This window comes from Hyperolius riggenbachi, chromosome 8 (assembly GCF_040937935.1).
Source record: "Hyperolius riggenbachi isolate aHypRig1 chromosome 8, aHypRig1.pri, whole genome shotgun sequence".
Taxonomy (NCBI): Eukaryota; Metazoa; Chordata; class Amphibia; order Anura; family Hyperoliidae; genus Hyperolius; species Hyperolius riggenbachi.
This window is the reverse complement of record NC_090653.1, coordinates 73,646,334-73,672,813: the sequence shown is the minus strand read 5'-3', so window position 1 is coordinate 73,672,813 and position 26,480 is coordinate 73,646,334. Positions and strand designations below refer to the sequence as shown.

The 26,480-nt window shown below is 46.3% G+C and overlaps 2 protein-coding genes across 3 annotated transcripts in view; one reads left to right on the top strand and one right to left on the bottom strand.

The window, feature by feature from the left end:
- LOC137528928 (3-galactosyl-N-acetylglucosaminide 4-alpha-L-fucosyltransferase FUT3-like) overlaps positions 1 to 2,214 on the bottom strand; it is a 4,430-nt gene extending 2,216 nt beyond the window's left edge. Inside the window, exons 1-2 of one of the 2 annotated variants that reach the window (XM_068250701.1) lie at positions 1,992 to 2,214; positions 50 to 291 (exon numbers count right to left, since the gene is read on the bottom strand). In XM_068250701.1, the coding sequence (XP_068106802.1) occupies positions 50 to 180 (131 nt within the window). In that variant the 5' untranslated portion in view covers positions 181 to 291; positions 1,992 to 2,214. The remainder of the gene's footprint in view (positions 1 to 49; positions 292 to 1,991) is intronic. The other variant, XM_068250702.1, reaches the window with a different exon arrangement.
- On the top strand, positions 2,184 to 26,480 carry RSPH6A (radial spoke head 6 homolog A). Its single transcript, XM_068250700.1, has 7 exons — positions 2,184 to 2,409; positions 8,562 to 8,793; positions 13,396 to 13,854; positions 16,694 to 16,981; positions 17,074 to 17,218; positions 21,550 to 21,667; positions 26,185 to 26,480. The coding sequence occupies exons 1-7, from the start codon at positions 2,309 to 2,311 to the stop codon at positions 26,417 to 26,419; spliced, it is 1,578 nt and encodes a 525-aa protein (XP_068106801.1). The 5' UTR covers positions 2,184 to 2,308; the 3' UTR covers positions 26,420 to 26,480.

The window sequence follows — 26,480 nt, the reverse complement described above, 5'->3', positions numbered from 1 at the left end:
TTTAATATGAACTTGGATTTAGCTTTAGAAACACGTAATTAGTACTTACATCTTGTGGAAGAGGCACCTGAGTACAGCAACCATAGGAGAAGACATGGGATGACCATCAGATATCCTTGTGTAACAAGTATCATTCAAGCCGGCTGCTTCAGGAAGGTCCTTTCTTCCAAACCCTCTCATTACAAATGTACTTCATACAACTGGGATTTCTGAAGAGCAGACGCCTTGGCAGAAATTTCTGTTAGTACTGAAGCACTGTGATGGGATCAGAGTCATAGTCATCAAAGACTTCTAAGTGACACAGAAACAATCATCAGGGATAACCTTCCCTCCTAGGGACGCCCAGCATCATTTACTAGTGCATTAAAAGGTGCAGCTCATTATGTGTGTTAGGACTTAGTAACTGGTTATTTCTTTTACTAAATCATCTTTTTTTTTTGGGGGGGGGGGGGGGGGGGGAGTTAAAGTACAGCACTGAGTCTTTACACTCTTTACAGGTTAGTGTTATGAGCACACGCAGGGCTTAGGAGTCAGAGAGAGAATTTTTGGGTACCTTGAGTCAGAGGTTTCATAAACTGAGGAGTTGGATGATTTTGGACTCCACAGCCCTGAGCACATGTCCAAAAATAACCAATTTATTTCTGATGTTAAAGGTACCTTCATTCCAAGTCGGATGATTTTTGTACTGACTCCTGGGCCCCCTGTGTCCCTGTGTCCTCTTTTGTCCTTGTGTCCGTGCGTTTGGCTTACTGCGCATGCGCTGCACGTGGGCAGACAATGGGACAGCAGGTTGAGGCCAGGCGTGTGCACGTGCGGGCACGCATTGCGGTGCGCGCATGCGTGCTGACCTGCGGGCGATGCGATGGCAACTGGGGCGGGAGAGGGGGTGTGAGGGGAGAGGCCTAGCGCCTGTTATTTTAATAGCCTTAGGTCTAGTAAAGAATAAAGGCCATGCTGAGAATCCACCATGAAGAGATGGACTAGTTCATAACCTGTCGGTTCTGTCAGATTTCTACTACCTACTGTAAGTGACAGCAGCATAGGAGAAAAGTAATTCATGGCTCGTTTTACTCTGGAAAAAATATGCTTCTTTTTTTGTATAAGTTTACATGTATTTTAAATTTTGTGTTTTCCCGATAGTGGTCCTTAAAGTGAACCTTAAGTCAGAAATAAAAAATGAGTTTTACTCACCTGGGGCTTCCCTCAGCCCCCTGCAGCTGATCGGGGCCCACGTAGAGTCGCTCTGATGCTCCTGGACCCACTGGCGGCTACTTCCGGTTTCGCCGTCACCGGCCGTCAGGCTGGGAACGCGAGTGATTCTTCGCGTTCCCAGCTACAATAGCACCCCCTATACTGCTATTGCGGCAAGGAAGGCCGCAATAGCAATATAGGGGGTGCTATTGTAGCTGGGAACGCTAAGAATCACTCGCGTTCCCAGGCTGACGGCCGGTGACGGCGAAACCGGAAGTGGGTCCAGGAGCATCAGAGCGACTCTACGTGAGCACCGATCAGCTGCAGGGGGCTGAGGGAAAAGGGTAAAACTCATTTTTTTATTTTTGACTTAAGGTTCACTTTAAGTGTAAAAGAACCCTGATGGTTAAACTCCATACATGTTAGACAAAACTCAGGCAAGGCGGTGGCAAATGATGTGAGAGCCAGTAGAGATGGAGCGAGCCAAGCACAGCACCCGAACCAACAACCTACTTTGTACATAGTTTCTATTAAGATTGGCCAATCAATTACCAATTTTACCACCGCAGTGTAGTATGAGTGTCGATATTGAATACTATGAGCATATTGTATAGGTAAACCCTCACACAACCTGGAGGTGGTAATATTGGTCAGTGACTGGCCAATCAGAATTGAAATTAGGTGTTGCTTTTCATTCAAGTGAATTTGACATTTGCAAAAATCCTGTATCTGGCACTAATGTCGTCAATTAGCACCACCTTGTGGCCGCAGCTAGGACTGCTGCCATACACTATACAAACCCATATTAATGCTGACATTTTCCTGTTTGGTAAAAAATAATACGTCATTCTCTGTGTGAGATTTCTGGGCAATTGTAAATATCCGACCCCTGAAAAGAAGTTGTAATGCAGAACTGAGGAGTCAGGACAGTCCACGCTTCAGCCGGTCACGCGCGTGTGAGTCTGTAGTCACGTGATGAAGAGGCATTGCTTGGTCGCTTAGTAACGTGAAGTTACGCGGTTGCCAGGTAACGGGAGACGCGGAAGCTGGACGTGGCCTGCGTTGCAGAGGGAGATCGGTGTACGTTGCTCTGGACCCGAAGCAGGATCGCTGAGAGATGGCGGAGAACGCGGCTAGTGTGGCTCCAGATCCCCGGGAATTAGAGGTCCAGAATGCCAAAGCCTTCTTACAGCAAGCCGGCCCAAACGGGGTCAGCCTGTGAGTATGGATGGCCAGAGACGGCTGCAGCAGAGGGGATGGGGCTGTGCTTCTCCTGGGAGAATTAACACTAAATAAACAAGAATACAACTTAAAAACAAGCCCAGACACATTATTGTTTATAACCACAATTTTAAGTTTAATCAGTCGCTTAGCAACAGGGGATGCAGAAGATGCACCTGGGCTCCTGGACCCTAGGGAGAAGCAGGAAATTTGGGCACCCACTATTGGAAGAGACTTGGGCGTGTTCGCCCTCATTTCACATTACAGCCAACATTTATGGCACTTGTAGTCATTGCGGTGGATTGGCGTTGGCTGGGACAGTTAAGGTTTTCTCAAATAGATCATTGATATTTTTTTTTTACAACTGCCAAGCAAGTATTTCCCTCTGTGCATAGAACTCTCGGTAACAAACATTCCATACAGATCACCTGGCAGAATTAAAGCTGTCACCATCAGTAATACATTTCAGAATGTAAATCAGGGAGAGGAAAGTATTTTACAATGGGCAAACACTGACTAAAAAATTTACAGATGAATACTGTAAGCAATAAAATTGTATTTATCATGTTATTTTCACTGCAGTTCCTCTTTAAGTTGTAATAAAATATTGGTATTATTTACCGATATTTTACTATGGTAATTTACACTTTTAAAACGTAGAATATCAGTAAATTTTACCGATATTCTACTAGCCGAAATTGGGTGCCCAAATTCACTTGCACCGCTTTTCATGGGTAGTATACACAGGGCCGGATTATCAACCAGGCACATCAAGCACCTGATTAGGGCCCCATTAAGGCTCTAAGGGGCCCCATAAGCATGTAATCCTTGTATCTCTTACCTTTCTGCCGCTGCACTGATATCCGTTCCGGTTTCCCAAAAACGAGCTGAGCGGCTTCTGTTGCCATGGTGAGGAGACGCTCTCCAGCCTGCAGAGAGTCAGCGTGCGTCGCATAAGCCTGCTCCTCACTGTGGCTGGCTGACGCTGGCTGCTGACCTCATTCTGACAGGCCATCTCTCTTCTGAACGAGCCTGCCCTGAGGCTCAGAGTGAGGTAGTGATGGAGTTGTGGTCCTGTGAAAGCAGCCTCGGGACCTCAGCAACCTCCTACAATCAGCCGGACATCTAACGTGCCTGCGCATTCCAGGCATTTTTCCTCCACGGCAATGGTGTGTTGCTGCCACGGTAACCAGAGCCAGCTTCTTCCCTCTGTGAGAATAGACCGGAAGCACTGCTATCTTCCTGCAGAAAGAAGCCTGTTCTGGTCACGCTGCGGGAGGATGTGTCCCCTCAGTGAGTACACACGATTCACCCCATACTGAGACTTTCCATCTGACAGACTCTAGACACCCTAACCTGAATTTCAGCTAGCTAGAGCAGGTATGTCAAATCGGTCCTACGAGGGCCGAGGTCCTCACACATTTTTGATACAGCTCAAATGAATTGATGGGTCTGAATCAGGAAAGGTGTGATCCATCAGGTAGAACACATTCCTTTCTTTCTCAGTCCATCCTAAACACTGGCATGGATCTGGCCCTCCAGGCCTGGAGTTCGACACGTGTGAGCTAGAGCAACCTATACCTTACCTGTGCCAGTGGCAGCTACTTCTGTACTTTAGTAGCATTTGCACATTTTGGCATGTTAGTCTCTGATGTATATATATCTATATACTATATATATATATATATATATATATATATATATATATATATATATATATATTATATATATATACTGTATCGGGGAGCAGGAGGGGTTGTGGGAGATGGGAGAGAGATGCCCAAGTCTGTTACTTTGCTTAGGGCCCTATTTGGCCTTAATCCGGCTCTGAGTATACATATTGTTGTAGCACCTGTTAGTGTCAACATTTCATGGGGGCAGCCATCTTTTTGGTTGAAAGAAGGTGACAGGGAGCATGAGACACAGTTCCAACTGTCCTGTGTCCTGATCACCCCTCCCAGTTGCTAGGCAACGTGAGTAACAATATAGGAAATACCATCATGCTTTGCACAGCATCAGGGGAAAAAAGCCCGGGCCGTTTTCTTTGATGTGTCGGAGCTTAGCTAAAAATGCAGCTAAAAATGAGACTTCTATAAGAAAAACAAAGTTCTGATGCTGTGAAACTGTTAAAGAAACACCAAGCCTTTTCAGTTCAGCTGAGTAGATTTTTAGTCTGGAGGTTCACTTTAACCATTTTAGCCTTTTGGACGTGACTTTCACGTCCAAAAGGCTGCTGCTGCGTGCTCCCGCACGCGCGCCCCCGTGCTGCCCCCTGTTAGCCCGGAGATCAATGAATGGGAACATTGTTCCCATTCATTGATCTACCGGTAAGTCCCTGGTAGAAAAACTGACAGCTTCTTTTCAGAGGCCGCAGTCTTTCTAAAAAAAAAAAAAAAAAAACGTCCTGTAAGCGAGCATGCTAGCTCACAGCATAGAAAAACACAAGAATCGCTGTGGCCATCTTGTGGCCAAATATTAAAACTACATGCACATACATTTTTATTACAAAAAGACACAATGAATTACATTTAAAATTAACTGTTTACCTCCCACACCCCAAAAATACCCAAATAACATTTTTAACTAAAAATATTTTATAAAAAATTACAATTAAAAAAAAAAATAACATAAATAGTTACCTAAGGGTCTGAACTTTTTTAATTTCCATGTGAAGAGAGTATACAACTAATATTTTTAAATTATAAGCTTGCAAATACTGATGGACGCAAAACTAAAAAAATGCACCTTTATTTCCAAATAAAATATAGGCGCCATACATTGTAATAGGGACATCATTTAAATGGTGTAATAACAAGGACAAGTGAGCAAAAAAAAAATACGTAGGTTTCAATTATGGTAGCATGTATTATTTTAAAACTATAATGGCCGAATACTAAGAAATAAGGATTTTTTTCCATTTTTTTCCTTAATATTCCTGTTAAAATGCATTTCGAAAAAAATAATGCTTAGCAAAATGTACCACCCAAAGAAAGCCTAATTGGTGTTGGAAAAAAACAAGATATAGATCAATTTATTGTGATAATTAGTGATAAAGTTATTGGCGAATGAATGGGAGGTGAAAATTGCTCGGATGCATAAGGTGAAAAACGACTGAAGGCTGAAGTGGTTAATTTGCCTTCCCAATGCCTAACCTTTATTTCCCCTGTGAGCATTCATCCCTTCTCTCTCTAGTGACACCCGATTGCTCCCACTCAAAAGCAGAGAGAGCAGACGGAATAGAGGTGAGAGCCAGAGAGAGCAGCCAAGGTCAGGGCTGGTTCAAGTTGCAATGGGGTCCCCCTGACAGACCCCCCCCCCCCCACCAAAGCAGCATTAGGGGCCTCTTATTTACTGTCAAATCCTCCCCCACCGAGCCACCAAGCTGCTTTCCAGGCTCCCCTTAGGACTCCCCTCAAACTTAATTGAGGTCCCCGGAGCTCCTGCAAAGTTTTCAGCAGTATAGCAATTCACCTGTCCCATCTAGCGTGCTCTTCCATTAGTCTGTGGCTCCATGAGTTCCCAACTTCATCCTCACAGGGGAGACTGTATTCAGTGACCTGGTATGTTATTACATAATATGCCACTGATTCATTGAGATGTGGCAAGCGGAGATTGTTACTTTTTGAGCAGGTAGCCATGTCATCATATAGTTACCTGTGTTCTTGGCAAAGTATTTTAAAGAGAACCTAAACTGAGAGGCATATGGATGTTTCCTTTTTAGTGGCTGGATCGTGTACTGGTTAAAGGACACATCCGAGGAAAATAAAAAGTCAAGATCCACTTACCCTGGCTTCCTCCAGCCCCTGGCAGCCGATATGTCCCTCACCACAGCTCTGGTGGCCTGGTGTCCCCTCCGGTGCAGACATCGCCAGGTCAGAATCTTCTGTGCCTGCGCAAGTGTGCGGCCGAGACACTCATGGTCGCGATCCAGTGGCTGGGAGCATTCTGCGCAGACACAGTAGTCCTGTGCCATGCAACGTGAGCATGAAAGTGAGCGCAATTGCGCAAGCGCAGAAGATGCCCACCTGGCGAGGTCAGCATCTGCACCGGAGGGGACACCAGGCCACCAGAGCTGCGGTGAGGGACATATCAGCTGCCAGGGGCTGGAGGAAGCCAGGGTAAGTAGATCTTGATTTTTTTATTTTCCTCGGAACTTCCCTTTAAGGGCTCTGCCTTTGACATGGGAGACCAGGGTTCGAATCCTGGCTAGGATCAGTACCTATTCAGTAAGGAGTTCAAGGCAAGACTCCCTAAAACTGCAGGGTGGCCTCTTGAGCGCGTCCTTAGTGGCTGCAGCTCTTGAGCGCTTTGAATCCGAGAGGAAAAAAGCACAATACAAATGTTCGGATTATTATTATTAAACAATACCAGTTGCTTGGCAGTCCTGCTGTTCTCTTGGGCTGCAGTAGTGTCTGAATCACAAACCTGAAACAAGCATGCAGCTAATCCAGTCTGACTTCAGTCAGAGCACCTAATCAGAATCAGAATATTTTTTCTAATCTGCATGGTTGTTGAGGGGCTGTGGCTAAAAGTATTAGAGACACAGGATCAGCAGGAGAGTCAGGCAACTGGTAATATTTCAAAAGGAAAAATCCATATCCTTCTCAGTTTAGGTTCCCTTTAAAGGATACCACAACTGAAACTAAGTTTGCGGCAGTGTGTTGGTGAGTCCAAGTAAATACCTTCAGCTCCTCCTGCCCCCCTCCGTCTGCCTCCGCTCTTCTAATATACCTCTCTTGACCCCCCACCCGGACATAATGCGCCCTCTGCGCGCAGTATGTCATCCCCTCTTCACTTCTGGCCGGTGCATAACGATCGGCTCAGAAGCACGCTGATTCCTCTGCCCCCCCTGGGCTGCGTGTGCGCTCCATAGCGTCACATGCTAATCATGCGCTGGCCAGAAGTGAAGGGGGGGGTGACATACTGCGCGCACAGGGCGCAGTATGTCCAGGTGGGGGGTCAAGAGAGTCGCCGGGCACTGGGAGGTATATTAGAAGAGCGGAGGCAGACGGAGGGGGGCAGGAGAAGCTGAAGGTATTTACTTGGACTCCCCCACACACTGCCGCAAACTTAGTTTCAGTTGTGGTATCCTTTAAAGAGACACTGAAGCGAAAAAAAAATTATGATATAATGATTTGTATGTGTAGTACAGCTAAGAAATAAAACATTAGGAGCAGAGACACGAGTCTAATATTGTTTCCAGTACAGGAAGAGTTAAGAAACTCCAGTTGTTATCTATGCAAATAAGCAATTGAGCTACACCACTTTCAAAGTCACAGAGAGCTCTGTCTTCTGAAGCTTATTATCTCAACTGTCAGTCACTATATTGTTTTTTCTTCTGCACTGGACAGGTCAAAAGTTCACAGCCCGCTCTGTAAAAATCATTTAGAATGCTGAGTAATGTGTAAACTGCAAATATTTGAGAATGACGCATTGTTATAGAAAACACTATATAACTGAAAATAAAAATATGAAAATATTTTCTTTGCTTCTATTATTCTAGTAATTATCCGTACTACACAACCAATTCATTATATCATAATATTTTTTTTCGATTCAGTGTCTCTTTGAAGGGACACTGTAGGGGGTCGGGGGAAAATGAGTTGAACTTACCCGTGGCTTCTAATGGTCCTCCGCAGACATCCTGAACCCGCGCAGCCACTTATCGATGCTCCAGCCCCGCCTCCAGTTCACTACTGGAATTTCAGACTTTAAAGTCTTAAAACCACTGCGCCTGCGTTGCCGTGTCCTCGCTCCCGCTGATGTCACCAGGAGCATACTGTGCAGGCACAGACCATACTGGGCCTGTGCAGTACGCTCCCCGACCCCCTACAGTATCCCTTTAAGTTTGGTATTAGGGACAAGTTTATATTGTGCTGCATAATATCTTGGTGTTAGAGAAAATGCTGGAAATAAAAAGGTAACGTGTGCTAAGATTTTATCTTTCATTCTACTGCATTTTGCCTTATCATTAGGTGCAGGGCTGACTGTCAGCCAAAATTATCCCAAAGTCTGATATCCATAATTTACCGTTGGAACCCCACCCGTTGTTGGTATCAAAGACTCTTTTCAGTCCTCATATGAGGCCCATTGACCAGTACTGAAGGTAGATGATGTACTGTATCTTAGTAACATGTTATTATTTCCAGATATGAACACCTCGCTGCTCTCCTGTCCCGGGTTCTGGCAGAGCGACCACCTAATGCTTTGGAGATTCTGGAGCAGATGAGTACAGAGCTCCACTGGTCCAGGCTTACCAAGGGGCTCGATACTCTGCGCACTCAGAAAGAGGAGCCACATACTTACATCAAGGCAGAATCTCACCGAGCTCTCTTCGCGCGGGGGGCTGGAGAGGAGGAGGCCGAGGGAGATGGAGAGATGGTGAGAAAATAAACCTACATCAATCAATCAATAAAAGTTTCTTGTTTAAGATCTTACAATACAGTTCACAAATATAAATTCAGACTTAAGGTACCCCCTACTTCCTTGCTGTCCGCAGCCACTGTCCCCCTACTTCCTTGCTGTCCGCAGCCACTGTCCCCCTACTTCCTTGCTGTCCGCAGCCACTGTCCCCCTACTTCCTTGCTGTCCCCAGCCACTGTCCCCTTACTTCCTTGCTGTCCCCAGCCACTGTCCCCCTACTTCCTTGCTGTCCCCAGCCACTGTCCCCCTACTTCCTTGCTGACACCAGCCACTGTCCCCTTACTTCCTTGCTGTCCCCAGCCACTGTCCCCCTACTTCCTTGCTGTCCCCAGCCACTGTCCCCCTACTTCCTTGCTGTCCCCAGCCACTGTCCCCTTACTTCCTTGCTGTCCCCAGCCACTGTCCCCTACTTCCTCGCTGACCCCAGCCACTGTCCCCTACTTCCTTGCTGACCCCAGCCACTGCCCCCCTACTTCCTTGCTGACCCCAGCCACTGTCCCCCTACTTCCTTGCTGACCCCAGCCACTGTCCCCCTACTTCTTCGCTGTCCCCAGCCACTGTCCCCTACTTCCTCGCTGTCCCCAGCCACTGTCCCCTACTTCCTTGCTGTCCCCAGCCACTGTCCCCCTAATTCCTCACTGTCCACAGCCACTGTCCCCTACTTCCTTGCTGACCCCAGCCACTGTCCCCCTACTTCCTTGCTGACCCCAGCCACTGTCCTCCTACTTCCTTGCTGTCCTTAGCCACTGTCCCCCTACTTCATTGCTGTCCTTAGCCACTGTCCCCCTACTTCCTCGCTGTCCCCAGCCACTGTCCCCCTACTTCCTTGCTGTCCCCAGCCACTGTCTCCCTACTTCCTCGCTGTCCCCAGCCACTGTCCCCCTACTTCCTCGCTGTCCCCAGCCACTGTCCCCCTACTTCCTCACTGTCCCACTACTTCCTTGCTGTCCCCAGCCACTGTACCCCTACTTCCTTGCTGTCCCCAGCCACTGTCCCCTACTTCCTCGCTGACCCCAGCCACTGTCCCCTACTTCCTCGCTGTCCCCAGCCACTGTCCCCCTACTTCCTCGCTGTCCCCAGCCACTGTCCTCCTACTTCCTTGCTGTCCCCAGCCACTGTCCCCCTACTTCCTCGCCATCCCCAGCCACTGTCCCCTACTTCCTCGCTGTCCCCAGCCACTGTCCCCCTACTTCCTCGCTGTCCCCAGCCACTGTCCCCCTACTTCCTCGCTGTCCCCAGCCACTGTCCCCTTACTTCCTCGCTGTCCCCAGCCACTGTCCCCCTACTTCCTCGCTGTCCCCAGCCACTGTCCTACTTCCTCGCTGTCCCCAGCCACTGTCCTACTTCCTCGCTGTCCCCAGCCACTGTCCTACTTCCTCGCTGTCCCCAGCCACTGTCCCCCTACTTCCTCGCCATCCCCAGCCACTGTCCCTCTACTTCCTCGCTGTCCCCAGCCACTGTCCCCTACTTCCTCGCTGTCCCCAGCCACTGTCCCCCTACTTCCTCGCTGTCCCCAGCCACTGTCCTACTTCCTCACTGTCCCCAGCCACTGTCCTACTTCCTCGCTGTCCCCAGCCACTGTCCCCCTACTTCCTCGCTGTCCCCAGCCACTGTCCTACTTCCTCGCTGTCCCCAGCCACTGTCCTACTTCCTCGCTGTCCCCAGCCACTGTCCTAATTCCTCGCTGTCCCCAGCCACTGTCCTACTTCCTCGCTGTCCCCAGCCACTGTCCTACTTCCTTGCTGACCCCAGCCATTGTCCCGCTACTTCCTCGCCATCCCCAGCCACTGTCCCCCTACTTCCTCGCCATCCCCAGCCACTGTCCCCCTACTTCCTCGCCATCCCCAGCCACTGTCCCCCTACTTCCTCGCCATCCCCAGCCACTGTCCCCCTACTTCCTCGCTGTCCCCAGCCACTGTCCCCTACTTCCTCGCTGTCCCCAGCCACTGTCCCCCTACTTCCTCGCTGTCCCCAGCCACTGTCCTACTTCCTCGCTGTCCCCAGCCACTGTCCTACTTCCTCGCTGTCCCCAGCCACTGTCCCCCTACTTCCTCGCTGTCCCCAGCCACTGTCCTACTTCCTCGCTGTCCCCAGCCACTGTCCTACTTCCTCGCTGTCCCCAGCCACTGTCCTACTTCCTCGCTGTCCCCAGCCACTGTCCTACTTCCTCGCTGTCCCCAGCCACTGTCCTACTTCCTTGCTGACCCCAGCCACTGTCCCGCTACTTCCTCGCCATCCCCAGCCACTGTCCCCCTACTTCCTCGCCATCCCCAGCCACTGTCCCCCTACTTCCTCGCCATCCCCAGCCACTGTCCCCCTACTTCCTCGCCATCCCCAGCCACTGTCCCCCTACTTCCTCACCATCCCCAGCCACTGTCCCCCTACTTCCTCGCTGTCCCCAGCCACTGTCCTTGTACTTCTGCATTTGCACTCCCACGGGGTTCCTGGCACTATAGCATGTGACATCACACACGCGCCCCACATGCTATATGCCGATAGGCAGAATGCATTAGTATGGCAGACACATTGGCGGAAACTAGCGGGTGTCCGCCAATGTGTCTGCCATACTAATGCATTCTGTTTCTTCAAACATTCGAGTCTGATGAAGGTGGAATAGCTGAAAGCTTACTCTTATTCTTTTAAGTTAAGGTGGCCACACACAATACAATTAAATGATCCGATTTTACGGCAATTTGATAAAAACGATCGGATCTCCTGAAAAAATAGAAAGCTTTTTTTTCATTCGACTGAAAAATCCAATCGGATTTCTCGTTTTTTTTCGATTTTTATCTATCCGGAATGCCAGATATTTTTCTTCAATTTCTCTAAAGATTGTATGGTGTGTGTTAGATTGTCAGTTTATTAATATACACACCCAAGCAATTTTCTCAGAGTTTCCAATCGTTTTTATCATAATTGGGGAAAAATTGAACATACGTGTGTGGTACATTGGTCATATTTTTGAAATGTTACAATCAGTCTGAAAAATTGATTGCAATTCTTGAATTGAACAGATATTTAAAAAATTGTATGGTGTGTGGCCACCTTAAGTCAATAAATGGGATCATCGTTATTCAAAACTTCTTGAGTAGTTAGTTGGTTAGCCAATAAGGCATGATGTTATACAAGCAATGTACACATTGGGTGTATAATATGAGTCTAAAGGCTCATACACACATCAGACTATAGTCTTTGGAAAATGAAAGATCACAGACCAATCTTACCACCCTTCATGTAGTATGAGAGCCATACCTTCACAGTCTTTTCTATGGAGCTGAACTCCCCATCAGAAAAAAATCTTTGCAAGATGCTGCACATACAGATGCTGTACAGACACAAAAGATCAGTATCTGCAAAAGATCTGTTCCTGCCAAAGTTCCGCTCCTACAAAATGCATTCATAGTCTATGATATCTGCAGATCCTCATACACACCTTGTTTAACTGACATTCATCTGCAGATCAGACAATCATCTGCAGATCTGAAAATCCATCCTGGTGGATCTGATCTGCAGATGAATGTCTGTTAAACAAGGTGTGTATGAGGATCTGCAGATATCATAGACTATGAATGCATTTTGCAGGAACAGATCTTTTGCAGATACTGATCTTTTGAATGTGTACAGCATCTTTGTGTGCAGCATCTTGCAAAGATTTCTGCCTGATGAGGAGTTCAGCTTCATAGAATAGACTGTGTAGGTATGGCTCTCATACTACATGGAAGGGGGTAAAATTGGTCTGTGATCTTTCATTTTCCAAAGACTATGGTCTGATGTGTGTATGAGCCTTAACATGTTAGGTAGTTTACAAAACTCCAGTGAAATTTTGCATGTGCTGTCTGAGTATGTAAAGTATAAGGGCCCTTTTCCACTAGCAGTCGCTAGCGTTCACGCTGAACGTTAGCGATTGCTGAATCGCAATTCCGCCGATTTCCCGACGTTTGCGGCCGCGATTTTACTATGCTATGCACTGCATAGCAAAATCGCGGCAAATATCGCTCCACCGCACGTTCGCGTTCCCGTCAAAAACGAATCGTGGTAGTGGAAATGACCTACCGCGATTCCTATGTTAAAAAGCAAACCGTAGCGATTGTAAAATCGCTAGCGGTTTGCGACTTTACGATTCGGCCAGCGCAAACGCGCTGGTGGAAAAGGGCCCTTACATAGGTTAGTGAATCTAGCCCAATGTATCAAGTAAAAAAAAAAACTGGGCAGATTAGATTAACGATCTGGTCATTATACATAGTATAACAATTTTTCTTTTAAATTTCTGTGTTGGTAGCAGTATAACTGTGCTGAGACGACATAGTGGCCTTTAGTTACTGTAATAGAAAAAAAAATTCTCTTAACCTACAAATTTGCTTCACCAGAAAGAAACAAGTTGGGGCTATCAAATCACTGAACAATTAACACGCCTGCTTGTTAACTGGATCAGCTACTGGACGCTGTGATTTTCTAATTCCATACTTTGTTTCCTGGGTGGGGCAAATTAGTATATTAGTAAAAAAAAATTTAAATGATCACTGGTTACCCAATACTCAAATTAATTTGTTTCCTGCACAGACAGAGTCTCCTCTCCCCAACCTCTTGGATCTTGCTCATCTGCTTCAACAAGGAGGAGTGAATTTGGGGCGAGATGAGACAGTCCGGATAGCACTGGCCTTGAAGCGTCTCACGGACACTCGTCCCCTCCAATTCTGCCGCTTCTGGGGCAAGATCCTTGGCACTCAGGGCAGCTACTTGGTGGCAGAGGTGCAGTTCCGAGAAGGTGAAGACGACGAGGCTGAGGAAGGTGCAGAAGAAGAAGAAGACAAAACTGGAGAGGAAGAGGAGGATGAAGAAGAAAAAGAGGAAGCGGAAGATTTGCCCCCCAAATCTACCTACCGCCCTCCTCCTGTGGTGCCCAAGGAGGACAATGGCACAGGAGCAAATAAATATGTCTACTTTGTTTGTACAGAGCCTGGTGCCGAATGGGTCAGATTACCTTCTGTTACCCCTGCGCAGATCACAGCTGCACGAAAGGTATCCCTCTTGAAGTACTCTTGTTGTCCTGAAGCAAATGGTGCAATGATATAGAGCACTCTGTAGGGGTCATATTAAACGCAGTTAAGACGTCACAGAAATGTTTTGAGTTGTTGTATTGATGCTGCAGGTAAAATAATGAAAGTAAAAACCAAGGGCTTGATTCACAAAGCTGTGATAACTCTTACCACGGTCGCGCTAGCCAATGGCCTCAATTCACTAAGCTTATCTCCTGTCTTTAATAACGTTTCTAGAGTTATCACCATGGAGATGAGGCATGTCGTATTCAGAAAACATTTTACCTCAGGCAAACCTAAAGTTAACTCTTCTGTCTTTAATAACTCTCCAATCCTTAAAATAACTCCAGAGTTAAAGATAGGCTGTTTATTAACTGTGTGTGAAAATAACTACAGAGGAGGTAAATTAACTACAGAGGAGGTAAATTAACTACAGAGGAGGTAACTTAAGGAATGAAGAGATAAGATAACTCTCTAACTGTGTGGAGGTAAGTTTACTCTTGCCTTATTATCTCCAGCATGATCTTAGTGAATTGAGGCCAATGCCTGTTAAAGCAATTTTTAAAATGTAAACCCACAGACTGCCGCAACATTTACAGAAATTCCTCCACATATGCCGCAGAACATCTGAAGGTTGCCAACATCTAAGGGAGTTTCTTCAGAAGTAGATTTGGTGAAGATACCTCTTTAGATGTCCTTGGGACATGGAGGCAAAGATTTGTGAACACCTCAAGACCAGTATTCCAAAATGGCTGGCAATGGATAGTAGATTTAAAAAAAAAATAGTGGCAGTTGCAGGGTTAAATGATGTACTTAAAGAGAAACCATAACAAGAATTGAACTGCATCCCAATCGGTAGCGGATACCCCCTTTCCCATGAGAAATCTTTACCTTTTCTCAAACAGATCATCAGGGGGCTCTGTATGGCTGATTTTGTGGTGAAGCCCCTCCCACAGTGTGATGTCAGTTCCTCACAGCACTGAGGTACTGACATCACACTGTGGGAGCCTTGTTGCATTGTGGGAAATAACAGCTGTTTCGAACTGCCAAAAAAAGCAAGCAGCATCTCCTTCCACTGACATCACCTGCCAGCAAGAAAAAATGTCACCATGATAAATGTCAGAATGTAAATCAGGGAGAGGAAAGATTTTACAATGGGCAAACACTGACTAAATCATTTATACATAATTATTCTAAAAATTAAGCACTTTTTTATTACATGATTTTCACTGGAATTCCTCTTTACTGGTATAAAATCTGCTTTAAAAGAGGAACTTAGTAGGTAAAAATATAAATCAAGACATTGCAAAGTGAGAAGTTAAAAAATCCACCGTAACCCTGCAGGACAGCATTTTTACTTTTGGCAGACATTATGAACAAGATAACACAGCCTTTCTCAACCTTTCTACCCTGGAGGAACCCTGAAAATAACTTTTCGATCTCAAGGAACCCCTGCAAACAATTTTTTAATCTCGAGGAACCCCTGCATTTATTTTTCCTGAGGTATGGTCTTCAAAAGTAGGTGAGGCTGTTAATTTCACTACCCCCTATTACACTGCCACTCATTATACTGTGCTCATTATTATTCTGACCCCCAATTTAATGCTTCTTTTTACAGTACCACCTATTATAATGTTCTCTATTATAATTCACCCACGATGTGGGAAAATGCCAAGGAACCCCTGCAGAGTCCTCAAGGAACCCTGGTTGAGAAAGCCTGAGATAACATATATATATATATACATACAAAAAAAGTAAAGATGACCAGCACTTGCCAATTCTTAAAAAGCAGAATATTTATTCACAAAAAGGAGTGAATAAAAATAGCCATGACATCCGGACTCCCAGAATGTAACTATAGCTCTTGGTAGTAAGTATAGCTCTTAGCTGCATACAATGGCATGAGGACTTCCTCCAGAATAGGTTACGCCTCCATTGCAGCCCAATTCTAGTCACAGCGGACTGTTGCCGTTTCGAACGGATAAACCGCTCTTTGTCAAGTGAAAGCATGCTATTTTTATTCACTCTTTTTTGTGAATAAATTTTCTGCTTTTTAAGAATTGGCAAGTGCTGGTCATCTTTACTTTTTTGCTTGCATCAAGTCTGTATTAGCCACACAGGCTAGACCTGGCACAGCTGTTGAAGCAAGATAGGTGTGCTGTCCAAGAAGTACGAAAAAAAAAATATACATATACACAGACGGAACTTCACCCCAACGTTTCTGACTAAAATGGTGGATGGCAGACCCTGCGTGTGAGCTGCATATTCTCCTTTCCACCCCCTGGCTACACCTCCCCATCAGCAGGCCAGCTGCAGTGTCACAGTCCCTCATCTCATTGACTGCCCATGTTATGATGCATGACCAGTGACCGCTCCCTCAGGGAGCTATGAAAACAATCACAGCTGCAGAGCTTTCTGTACCATAATATGGGCAAGGCTGGATTAATACTTTTAATGCCCCAGGGCCAAGTATGTTGGCAGCACCCCTCCCATTCCATGTACAGCCCCCTCTTCCATGTGTAACATCCATGTATGAAGCCCCTCTCTTTCATGTGCAGCTCCCTTGAGCATCAGCTTACATTTTTCATGTGTTTTGCTACCCGTTTGCAGCTTTCTCTTTCATATGTAGCAACTCCTATTTTATGGTCAGATGCCCCTCTTGGGCTGCAGCCGCCCAAGGCCCAGGTCTTTGCCAGTAGGATAGGTGAATCAGTAGGAGACTGGGCATCATCCACAGATAGAAGGCCATTTTCTTTAATGAACTTTCATGTGTGTCAGCACCTTTTTTTTATATAGCTCCCCTGCCTTTTTCCTGTCTACAGGTCAGACGTCTCTTCACAGGAAACCTTGATGCTCCAGTGATCACATACCCCCCATTCCTGGGAACAGAGGCCAACCTTCTGCGTGCTCAGATTGCACGTATCTCTGCTGGGACCCTCGTCAGTCCTTTGGGTTATTACCAGTTTGGGGAAGAGGAAGGAGAAGAGGAGGAAGAAGGGGCTGTGAGAGACACATATGAGGAGAACCCAGAATATGAGGGCATTCCCGTAACAGAGCTGGTAGAGAGCTTGTCTAACTGGGTTCACCATGTCCAGCACATACTGCCACAGGTGAGAAGACTCCTTATTCCTTTGTAAGTATTAGCCCTACCTACCAGTGAGTGGATTACCCTTACATACTATATTCTTTATCTCGGTTATAGGGGCGCTGTGTCTGGCATAACACGGCCGTGAAGTCTGAAGAGGAGGCAGAAGAGGAGGAGGGGGAGGAGGAAGAGAAGGAGGATGAAGAAGAACCAGAGCCTGAGGTGGGCCCACCACTGCTTACACCTTTATCTGAAGACGCAGGTAACCAACCTTACTTCCTGAAAATGCTAGTTAGAACCTGTCATTTTTTTTGCTGTTGTCTGGGTAGATTATCCCTTGCTTCCTGCTCTTGGTGATCCTATCATCGAACATTCTCTCAATGGGGTTCGAGCCAAAATACAAAAGCAGATATTCAAACCCTTTCCAGCATTAAAGGTGGCCATACACACTTGTCCATTTTTTCCATTTATATCCCTCCGATTCAATCACTTGATGGAACTGGAATTAGTACGCTCTTGACTGGAACTTTGCATGGGCTGGTCAGATACAAGCGCTAATGATTACTTAACTAATATCTAGATTACCATAATGAATCAATATATCAGTTAATTACTCTTTACCTTTTATCCGGCACATTAGTGTTCAGTCATCATACAGCGTGTAAGACAGACCCATCAGTGTGTGGTGTGAGACGTATGAGAACATGAACACGTGCTGTGGTGCGTGAGAGGTGCAGTGCTCCTACGTAAGATTATCATGAAGGTATGTGTAAGTGGCGCTGCCACTGTTTGGACCCCAGACTCTTTATGGGCACCATATAGCAGTACTGCCTGTACTTCCCTGATGGCGGCCCTAAAGTGTGTGTGTTGGGGTTCATACAAATATCTATAATATGTCAGTCAGTGATTGCAATAAAATTTACATATTAAGTTATCTCTTGTATTGTAACTTGTATGGGTATATAAATGGCATTAATCTCCTGAACCCTGTAATTGTGTGTAGATCACGATGTGCCAGCAGGGCCGGCCTTAGATTTCACAGCGCCCTGAGCGAAATCTGATTTTTGTGCCCCCGCCCCCCTTCATCTGCGCCTCCCCAGCGCCCCCCCCCCCCCCCCCAAAAAAAAAGAAATGCCATCATACTCAGTATAGGTAGGTAGCTAGGTATAGGTGCCCCTAGTACAGGATCTCATGTGTAAGGTTCCCTCAATATAGGTAGCCAAGGATAGGTTCCCCCAGTATTTATTTATTTATTTATTGTATTTATAAAGCGCCAACATATTACGCAGCGCTGAAGATTAATTTAGGTTACAGACAATATTTAGGGGTGACATACAGCAATATGACAATACAGGAATACAAGAAAACCAGATCACACAGCACAGTATGAGTACAAGGTAATGCTTAGTCAGTCACTGGATGGAGCATGGAGATTAGGCAAGTTAGGTTCACTCAGATGCATAGCATGGGTTCACAGTAATGGAGGTGCAAGATCAGGTAGGACACAAAAGGAGGAGGACCCTGCCCAAAGGCTTACAATCTAGAGGGAGAGGTAAGGACACAAATGGTAGGAGACCAGAGTTCAGCTGTAGGTTTAGAGCACTTGTGAGGGGTAGTATAGAAAGAGTCAATTGTAGGTCTCCCCCCATAGGTAGCCAGGCTTAGGTGCCTCCAGTATAGGTAGCTAGGTGTTGGTGCCTTCAGTATAGGTAGCCAGGAGTAGGTGCACTCCCTCAGTATAGGTAGCCAGCTATAGGTGCCCCCAATATAAGAAGTCAGGTGTAGGTGCTCTCAGTATAGTTAGCCAGCTACAGGTGCCCCCCTTGGAAGCCGGCGCCCTGAACGACCGCTCCGGTCGCTCATATCAAAGGCCGGCTATGTGTGCCAGTGACCAACAGCTCATACACTGTATATTGAGGTTAGAGAGAGCCCTGCCTGTTAGCTGCATACTTGCATGTCCTGACAAATTCCACACTTTTGTAGTTGGTAACTTGATTGACAAAGTTATTTAAACAGGTATAAGTGATAAATATTTTTCCTGTCCAGTCCAATGTCGCTTCATGGAAAACTTCCTTATGTGCTGCATAGCATACTAGTTTCAGGGAAATATTCTCATACAAGTTTAGCTTTACTGTCCTGAAACTAGTAGGGCACATCCAAGCAGGAAAAAAGTATTCTTCCACAACAGCCTAATCACACAGGTGTTTTGCTTTGTGACAGATCTATTTAAGCCAAGCCCATCTTTGGCCTCTTTTATCTTCCCTTTCCAAAAGTTTTCTTAAGAAAGCAATTTTCAAGTCCAGTTCAAAAGCAGATTATAATCCAAAATAGGTATTGTATGATGCAGATAATTGCACTAACTGTAATGAGCTTGGTCACCCTGCAGCTCACAGATGAGCAAGGCTGAGACTTTTGTCTCTGTACTGTATATACTTACTGAAGGTGTGCAGAAGTGCACTAGCCTGCTCAGTAATGTGCAGCTCTAAATCTCCACTGCCTGAATGTAACAAATGAAAAGTAACCCCGTGGGCGGGGCATAACTATTGTGGGAACAGCCTCCGCATCCTCGGGGGTGGGGATCATTGTTGAGGGATGCTCCACCTTATTACCCCCCTCTCTCTGATAAAGGACTCCGCTCTGGAGTTCTCCTCAGTGGCCTCCAGTTATGGTCATATACAGTGGCACAGGAAGAAGGTGTTGTTATAGTTACCAGACTCAACACGTGCTGCAATCCATTTTTCCCACCTCCTTCACTCTTCCAGAGGTTGCTTATTTCTCAGATCAATCTACTTTTGATGCCTTTCTGGCATTACACAGCCAATGACTGCGAGATATGGATGAGCAAGGAAAAGGGAGCCACCAGGAAAGCAAGGCCAGTGCAAAAATAAGGATTGCAATGTGCCATAAGATAGCTTTAACAACATCTACTTTCCTGCATCACTTTGCATTGAGTGGGACAGGGCCATACTTGGCGTCATGTCTATAGAAGAGGGGAAGGAGTATATAGGACAAAAGCATTGGCACCGCAGAGCCTAAGAGGTGATAGGGACCTCTTAGGCTCTGCAGAGTACAGGGCACTGAAAAGCCTATAAGCCTATAGGCGTGGCCCTGCACCTATCATGCCATATCCATCTACCGCAGCTTGTATGTGCACTATATTTTTACCAAGCGGCACTTACTCCACTGATGATTATCTCCACATGTAACGAGTATTGAATTAAAGCTAACAGCAGCAGTGCCAACCTCCATTTCTGCTCTATATCCTATAGAAGAGGGACATAGCATTACTTGGGGGGAACATGGCTGTACAGGGGGAGACAGGCACTGCAAGGTGGGGCATGGGGACATACAGAGCCATAACTGCAAATCACGGAGCCCCTCCATAATCCACACTCATAATCCAAAAACCCTGAATACCTTCTGATGTACTTAGAGGTGGCCACGTGACCACTACTCAGCTTCAGAGACTCAGAACGTTAGGTCTCGAAGAAACAGTTTGGGAGGGGAGGTGTAGCTGAGCTGAAGTTATCCGCCCCTTCCAATCAGGACCTGGGAGGGGGCATACCATCTATAGGAAGCCAATGGAAAGTGATGGCATCGCTAATGAAGGGAATGGATTTTGAATGCAACAGCTCTCTGAGTGTGACAAATGTAGATATTCAGAAGGATTTTTACAGTGCTACTGGTTGATGCTAGACTACTGTGTGTGAGGTAGGAGCGCATCTAGTTAATAAAAAAGTTACCGAAAGCAGCTGGCGGTGGGAGAACGGAGGATTGTGGAGGACCGGCGCGGGACAGGACGGCTGCTGGGGGCTTGCAGAAGCCCCAGGTAAGTGAAACCCATCTACAGTTCCGCTTTAAATGACCTAAGAAAGATATGGAGGCTGCCATATTTGTTTCCTTTTAAACAATGCACATTTCCTGGCTTTCCTGCTGATCCTATGCCTAGGACTTTTAGTCATAGACCCTGAACAAGCATGCAGATCAGATGTTTAACTGCATTTTCCACAGGCTTGTTTCAGGTGTGTGATTCAGACTCTGCTGATGCACGAAAGATCAGCAGAATAGCCAGGCAACTGGCATTGTTTAAAAGGAAATAAATATGGCAGCCTTCATATCCCTCTCAAATCAGTTGCCTTCTAAAAGCCTACCTGTGTCCAACTGCTTGTGGAGAAGTTAGACCAAGGCCTGAGTCGGAAATTGTGCCCACCCTATACTTGCTAAGTTGCTCCTACTAGCCATCTGTCACCAAAATTACATGAGTAAAGATGGTGGATAGATGGTGGCCAATGGGAGTAGCTTATCAAGGGAAGAAGGGGCAGTCCCAGCTTATGACTCTGCCCTGTATCTCGCTTCATAAACAGCTGAACACAGGTTCACGTTAAGATCACTCTCCAACCTGTATTATTACACAGTATGTATGCTCAGCCAAAACAAGGGCATACAGGTCATAAACATCTGGAGTTATTTAAATTTAACCATCTGGAGTTATTTAAATGGCGTACTTTGGGAGCTGCATTTTATCTAATGCTGATGTTAATGTTGAAGTGGGAGTTTATAGTGAGTACCGTATATTTTTTCTTCTCTTTACAGAAATTAACCAAACCCCACCATGGACAGCTTCACTCTCCTCTTCTCTCATCCCGCAGTATGCGTTGGCCGTTCTCCGTTCTAATTTATGGCCAGGAGCCTACACCATCGCCAGCTCGAAGTATGTTATCCAACCCTCTAACCTCCATAGGACTCCCAGTGTTACCCTCGTAGGCTCATTTACATCCTTGTCCATTTTTAGAATGCATTTCATAAATCTGTGTATATCCAGCAGTGGCTGAATAGTGTACTGGTTAAAGCTAATGTAAATTGAAAAAAACAAACAAACAAAAATACAAAAACATACCTACCTAGGGAGAGGGAAGATCCTATAGAGCTTTCCTTTTCCTCTCACAATTCCCTCATTCCAGCGACGTCACCACCATGGGAGGCTTCAGAAGTCTTTGAGAGCTGTCCCAAAGTTGGCCGGCTCCATACTATGCGTGCGTGAGCATGCGAGAGAGTACGCTCGTGCAGGCGCAGTGCAGTCTGTGCCTCCCGCTGTGGCACAGAGTAGTATTTGACCATTCGGGGTGACAGTGCTGGAACGAGGGGACTCTGAGAAGAGAGGGAAAGCTCTGTAGGACCCAGAGCCTTCCCTCTCCATAGGTAAGTATCTGTTTTGTTTTACATTCACTTTAACCTCCTTGGCGGTAACCCCGGGGTAAGCCGCCGCAGAGGATTTCTCAGGCCCTGCTGGGCCGATTTTCATAATTTTTTTTTAGAACACGCAGCAAGCACTTTGCTTCCTGCGTGTTCGGGTCGATCCCGCCAATGCGCCGCTACCTGCATACCCCTTGCGCAGCCAGGCCAATCGCCTCCAGGCTGCGCTATGGGGTGAATCGGGACTCCCTGTGACGTCACGACGTCGATGACGTCACTCCGTTCGTCGCCATGGGGAAGCCCTGAAGGAAATCCCGATTAGAACAGGATTTCCGGATGGATTGGAGGGGTGGGAGTGAGGCCGCAGGGATTTCCGGCGGCGATCGGAGGGGTGGGAGTGAGGCCGCAGGGAGGGGGGAATCATGTAGCTAGCGCTAGGCTAGCTACATGATAAAAAAAAAATTAGGCTTAAAAAACAATTGACCGCCAGGGAGGTTAAGGGCTCTGCCTCTGACACAGGAGACCAAGGTTGGAATCTTGGCTCTTCCTGTTCAGTAAACCAGCACCTATTCAGTGAGGAAATCTTGGGCAAGACTTTGAGTCCGTCAAAAGAAAAGCACGATATATATGTTCTGTGTTTGTCTGTGTGTCTTTATATATTTTAGACTGGGTTTTAGACATTTTGGACTGTAATGCTTCTTTTGTGCATATGTGCCCATTAAGGCCATAGGCTCACTAGAGCACTTTCGGGAGCATTTTTGGAATTGAGGCGATTCCAAACATGCTAGGTTCATGCAAGTCAGTCACATTAGTGATTGGAGTTTCTCAAAATCACAATCGTAGTGGCTGCAGCATCTTTGAAAAGTATCACTTTTCAATCGCTGTACTAAGTGATTTTGCTTTTACTACCAAACCTATGGAAATTCCAAATCGCTATGGGAATCACAATAGCTGTACAAATCACTTGCATTCAATTCAAAATAGCTTTAAAAATGCCAGAAATCGCTCTGAAAAACACCCCAAAAATTGCTACCAAAAGTGTTCCGTGATTGTAATAATGATTAGCTCTTTCTAGGGGGTCCCAGCCTTTGTAGATTGCACAAAGTGTGTGGCATGACTCCCTCAGTAGGATCAGGTTAGGTGACCAAAATACTCGTTACTAGTTCATTATGGAGTAGATGTTCAGTGGTCTTGACAGATTGGGGATCCACGTTGAATATCTGCTCTCTGTAAAATAAATTGTGATTAAGAGAAATCAGTGCAATGTGCAGTTTGGTGCTCAGCTGTCTATAGGATTGCACAAAATGATCAGCATACTTACAATAGCTAAACTATGGAAACCTCACAGCAGCACAATCAGTGTGTTTTGTTTACATAATTTTCTGAGCGTCGACATAAGCTTGAGTTCACCTTTAATCCCTTCATCCCTCCTGGATTTTCCAAACAACGTGCCGTTAAAGAGCAGCCCGCAGCGCTGGTAGCAGGGGAATAACTACAAGTCATGGGGCACCCTGAAACTTTGATGCCCCCCCCCCAATGTTCACACTGTTTCCTTTACCAAAACCTGGTGGCCCTCACAGCCTGGGGCCCCATCTTGCAAGGGTCATAAAACATTTGGACATTGTTATCTTTACACCTATAACAAGTATGGCCACAAAAACACCTGATCTGAAGGATGGACCCCTTTATCTGAAGGAGTGAAGTAGTATTTGGGACCCCCTTACAGCTCTGGCTCCCACTGCGGTCACAGGGGCTGCTCCCCTGTAGTTACGCCTTTGGCTGGTAGAGGTAATTAAAGGACATCTGACCTGAGTAAAGCTACTTAAAGAGACACTGAAGCGAGACTAAATCTCGCTTCAGGTCTTATATATAGCAGGGGCACGTGTGCCCCTGCTAAAACGCCGCTATCCCGCGGCTTAACGGGGGTCCCTTCACCCCCAACCCACCCCCCGCAAACCTGGGTCGGAAAAAGGTCGCTGGAGCTGATCTTCCTGGAGGCAGGGCTAACGGCTGCAGCCCTGCCTCCAGTCGCGTCTATCAGACGCGCATCGCCGCCTCTCCCCCGCCCCTCTCAGTGAAGGAAGACTGAGAGGGGCGGGGGAGAGGCGGAGGTACGCGTCTGACAGACGCGCATGGGGCAGGGCTGCGGCGGTTAGCCCTGCCCCAACCAGGAAGCGCTCCCCCGCTGCTCGGAGGGGGTTTGGGGGGACAGGGACCCCCGTTAAGCCGCGCTATAGCGGCGTTTTAGCAGGGGCACGCATGCCCCTGCTAGCTATGAGGTCTGAAGCGAGATCTATTCTCGCTTCAGACTCTCTTTAAGGTAAGCACAGAGGTATGTTCACACTGGATCCACATACATTTGTACATTGGCCTCAATTCACTAAGATCATGCTGGAGATAATAAGGCAAGAGAAAACTTACCTCCACACAGTGAGAGAATTATCTTATCTCTTCATTCCTTAAAGGATACCTGAAGTGACATGGGACATGATGAGATAGACATGGGTATGTACAGTGTCTATCACACAAATAACTATGCTGTGTTCCTCTTTTTCTTTCTCTGCCTTAAAGAGTTAAATATCAGGTGTGTAAGTGGCTGACTAAGTCCTGACTCAGACAGGAAGTAACTGCAGTGTGACCCTTACTGATAAGAATTTTCCCTTTTTATCTCTCTCTTGCTCTCAGAAGCCATTTTCTGCTAGGAAAGTGTTTTATAGTTGGAATTTCTTATCAGTGAGGGTCACACTGTAGTCACTTCCTGTCTGGGTCAGAACTGAGTCAGCCACTTACATACCTGATATTTAACTCTTTCAAGCAGAGAAATAAAAAAAAGGAACACAGCATAGTTATTTGTGTGGCTGGAACTATACATACACATGTCTATCTCATCATGTCACATGTCACTTCGGGTATCCTTTAAGTTACTGTACCTCCTCTGTAGTTATTTTCACACGCAGTTAATAAACAGCCTGTCTTTAACTCTGGAGTTATTTTAAGGATTGAAGAGTTAACTTAAAGACAGAAGAGTTAACTTTAGGTTTGCCTGAGGTAAAATGTTTCCTGAATACGACATGCCTCATCACCATGGTGATAACTCTAGAAGCGTTATTAAAGACAGGAGATAAGCTTAGTGAATTGAGGCCATTGTCTGCTCCTCTCCTCAATCCCCCCATTCCCATAATCATTCCTTGAACAATTAGATTTCTTTTTGCTAAAGTCAAACTTACACACAGGAAGAGGCAAGCTTGCTGTGGTGTTCCCTCCTATCCTCCTTCCGTTCCTTCCCCTCAAGCAGAGCGAATGAGGAAGGAATGGGAAGGTGGTAGGCGGCAAAATCTCAGCAAGTCTGCCTCTTCCTGTTTGAAAGTTTAACTTTAGCCAACAGTCACATTTTTCAAGGTCTGATCATGGACATGGGGGAACAAGGAGAGGAACGGACAATGCACAAAGCTATGTGGATCCGACATGAACATACTGCTGTACTTGTCTTGGGTAGCTTTGCCTTGGGTCAGGTGTCCTATAAGGACATTAAGGACACTTCCAGAAAGTTCATCCAAAGGAGTTTTTAAACAGGCACACAAACAACATGACTAGCATTTTGGGGCCTGAGCAAAGTACTCGGGCATTATTTATTTCTGCGAGTATGGGCTATTAAGCTTATGTGTGTGAAGGGGAAGCAGACACGTATAAAACTTTGCTGACACACCACACATATTTGTCATTTACAAGCGCACTGTGGTTCTAGCCCTGAGATGCTTCTTGGGTCAGATACGATGAGGCCTTGAGTATTGCTTTGTAACACAGAAATGTCCAGGCCTGCTGTATCCATGAAGGCACATCTGAAATAGTGCACTTTATACAGACATGAGATGTTATGGACTCCAACAACACCCCTGAGCTGAAGTGATAGAGATGCACTCAGTAATAAGATCTTGAGTTAATTTTATTTTGTATTATTTCTTGTTCCCAAAGTTTGGTAGTGTATTAAACAAGTTAGTTTCCTTCCCTAATCCTGTTATGTTGGTATCATCCTAGAAAATTTGAGAACATCTACATTGGCTGGGGGGTGAAGTACAGTCCTGAGGGGTACAGCCCCACGGCTCCACCTCCACCCCAGGTAGAGTACCCCAGTGGGCCAGAGATCAGTGAAGCTGCAGACCCCACAGTAGAGGAGGAACAAGCCCTTAAGGCAGCACAGGAAGAGGCTGCAGCTGCTGCTGAAGAAGCTGAGGAGGAAGAGGAAGAAGAAGAGGAGGAGGAAGATGACTAATCAGATGTATTACCTTATGCGCTTTTTCAGTTATGTTTAATAAAGCTGTTTTATATTTGAA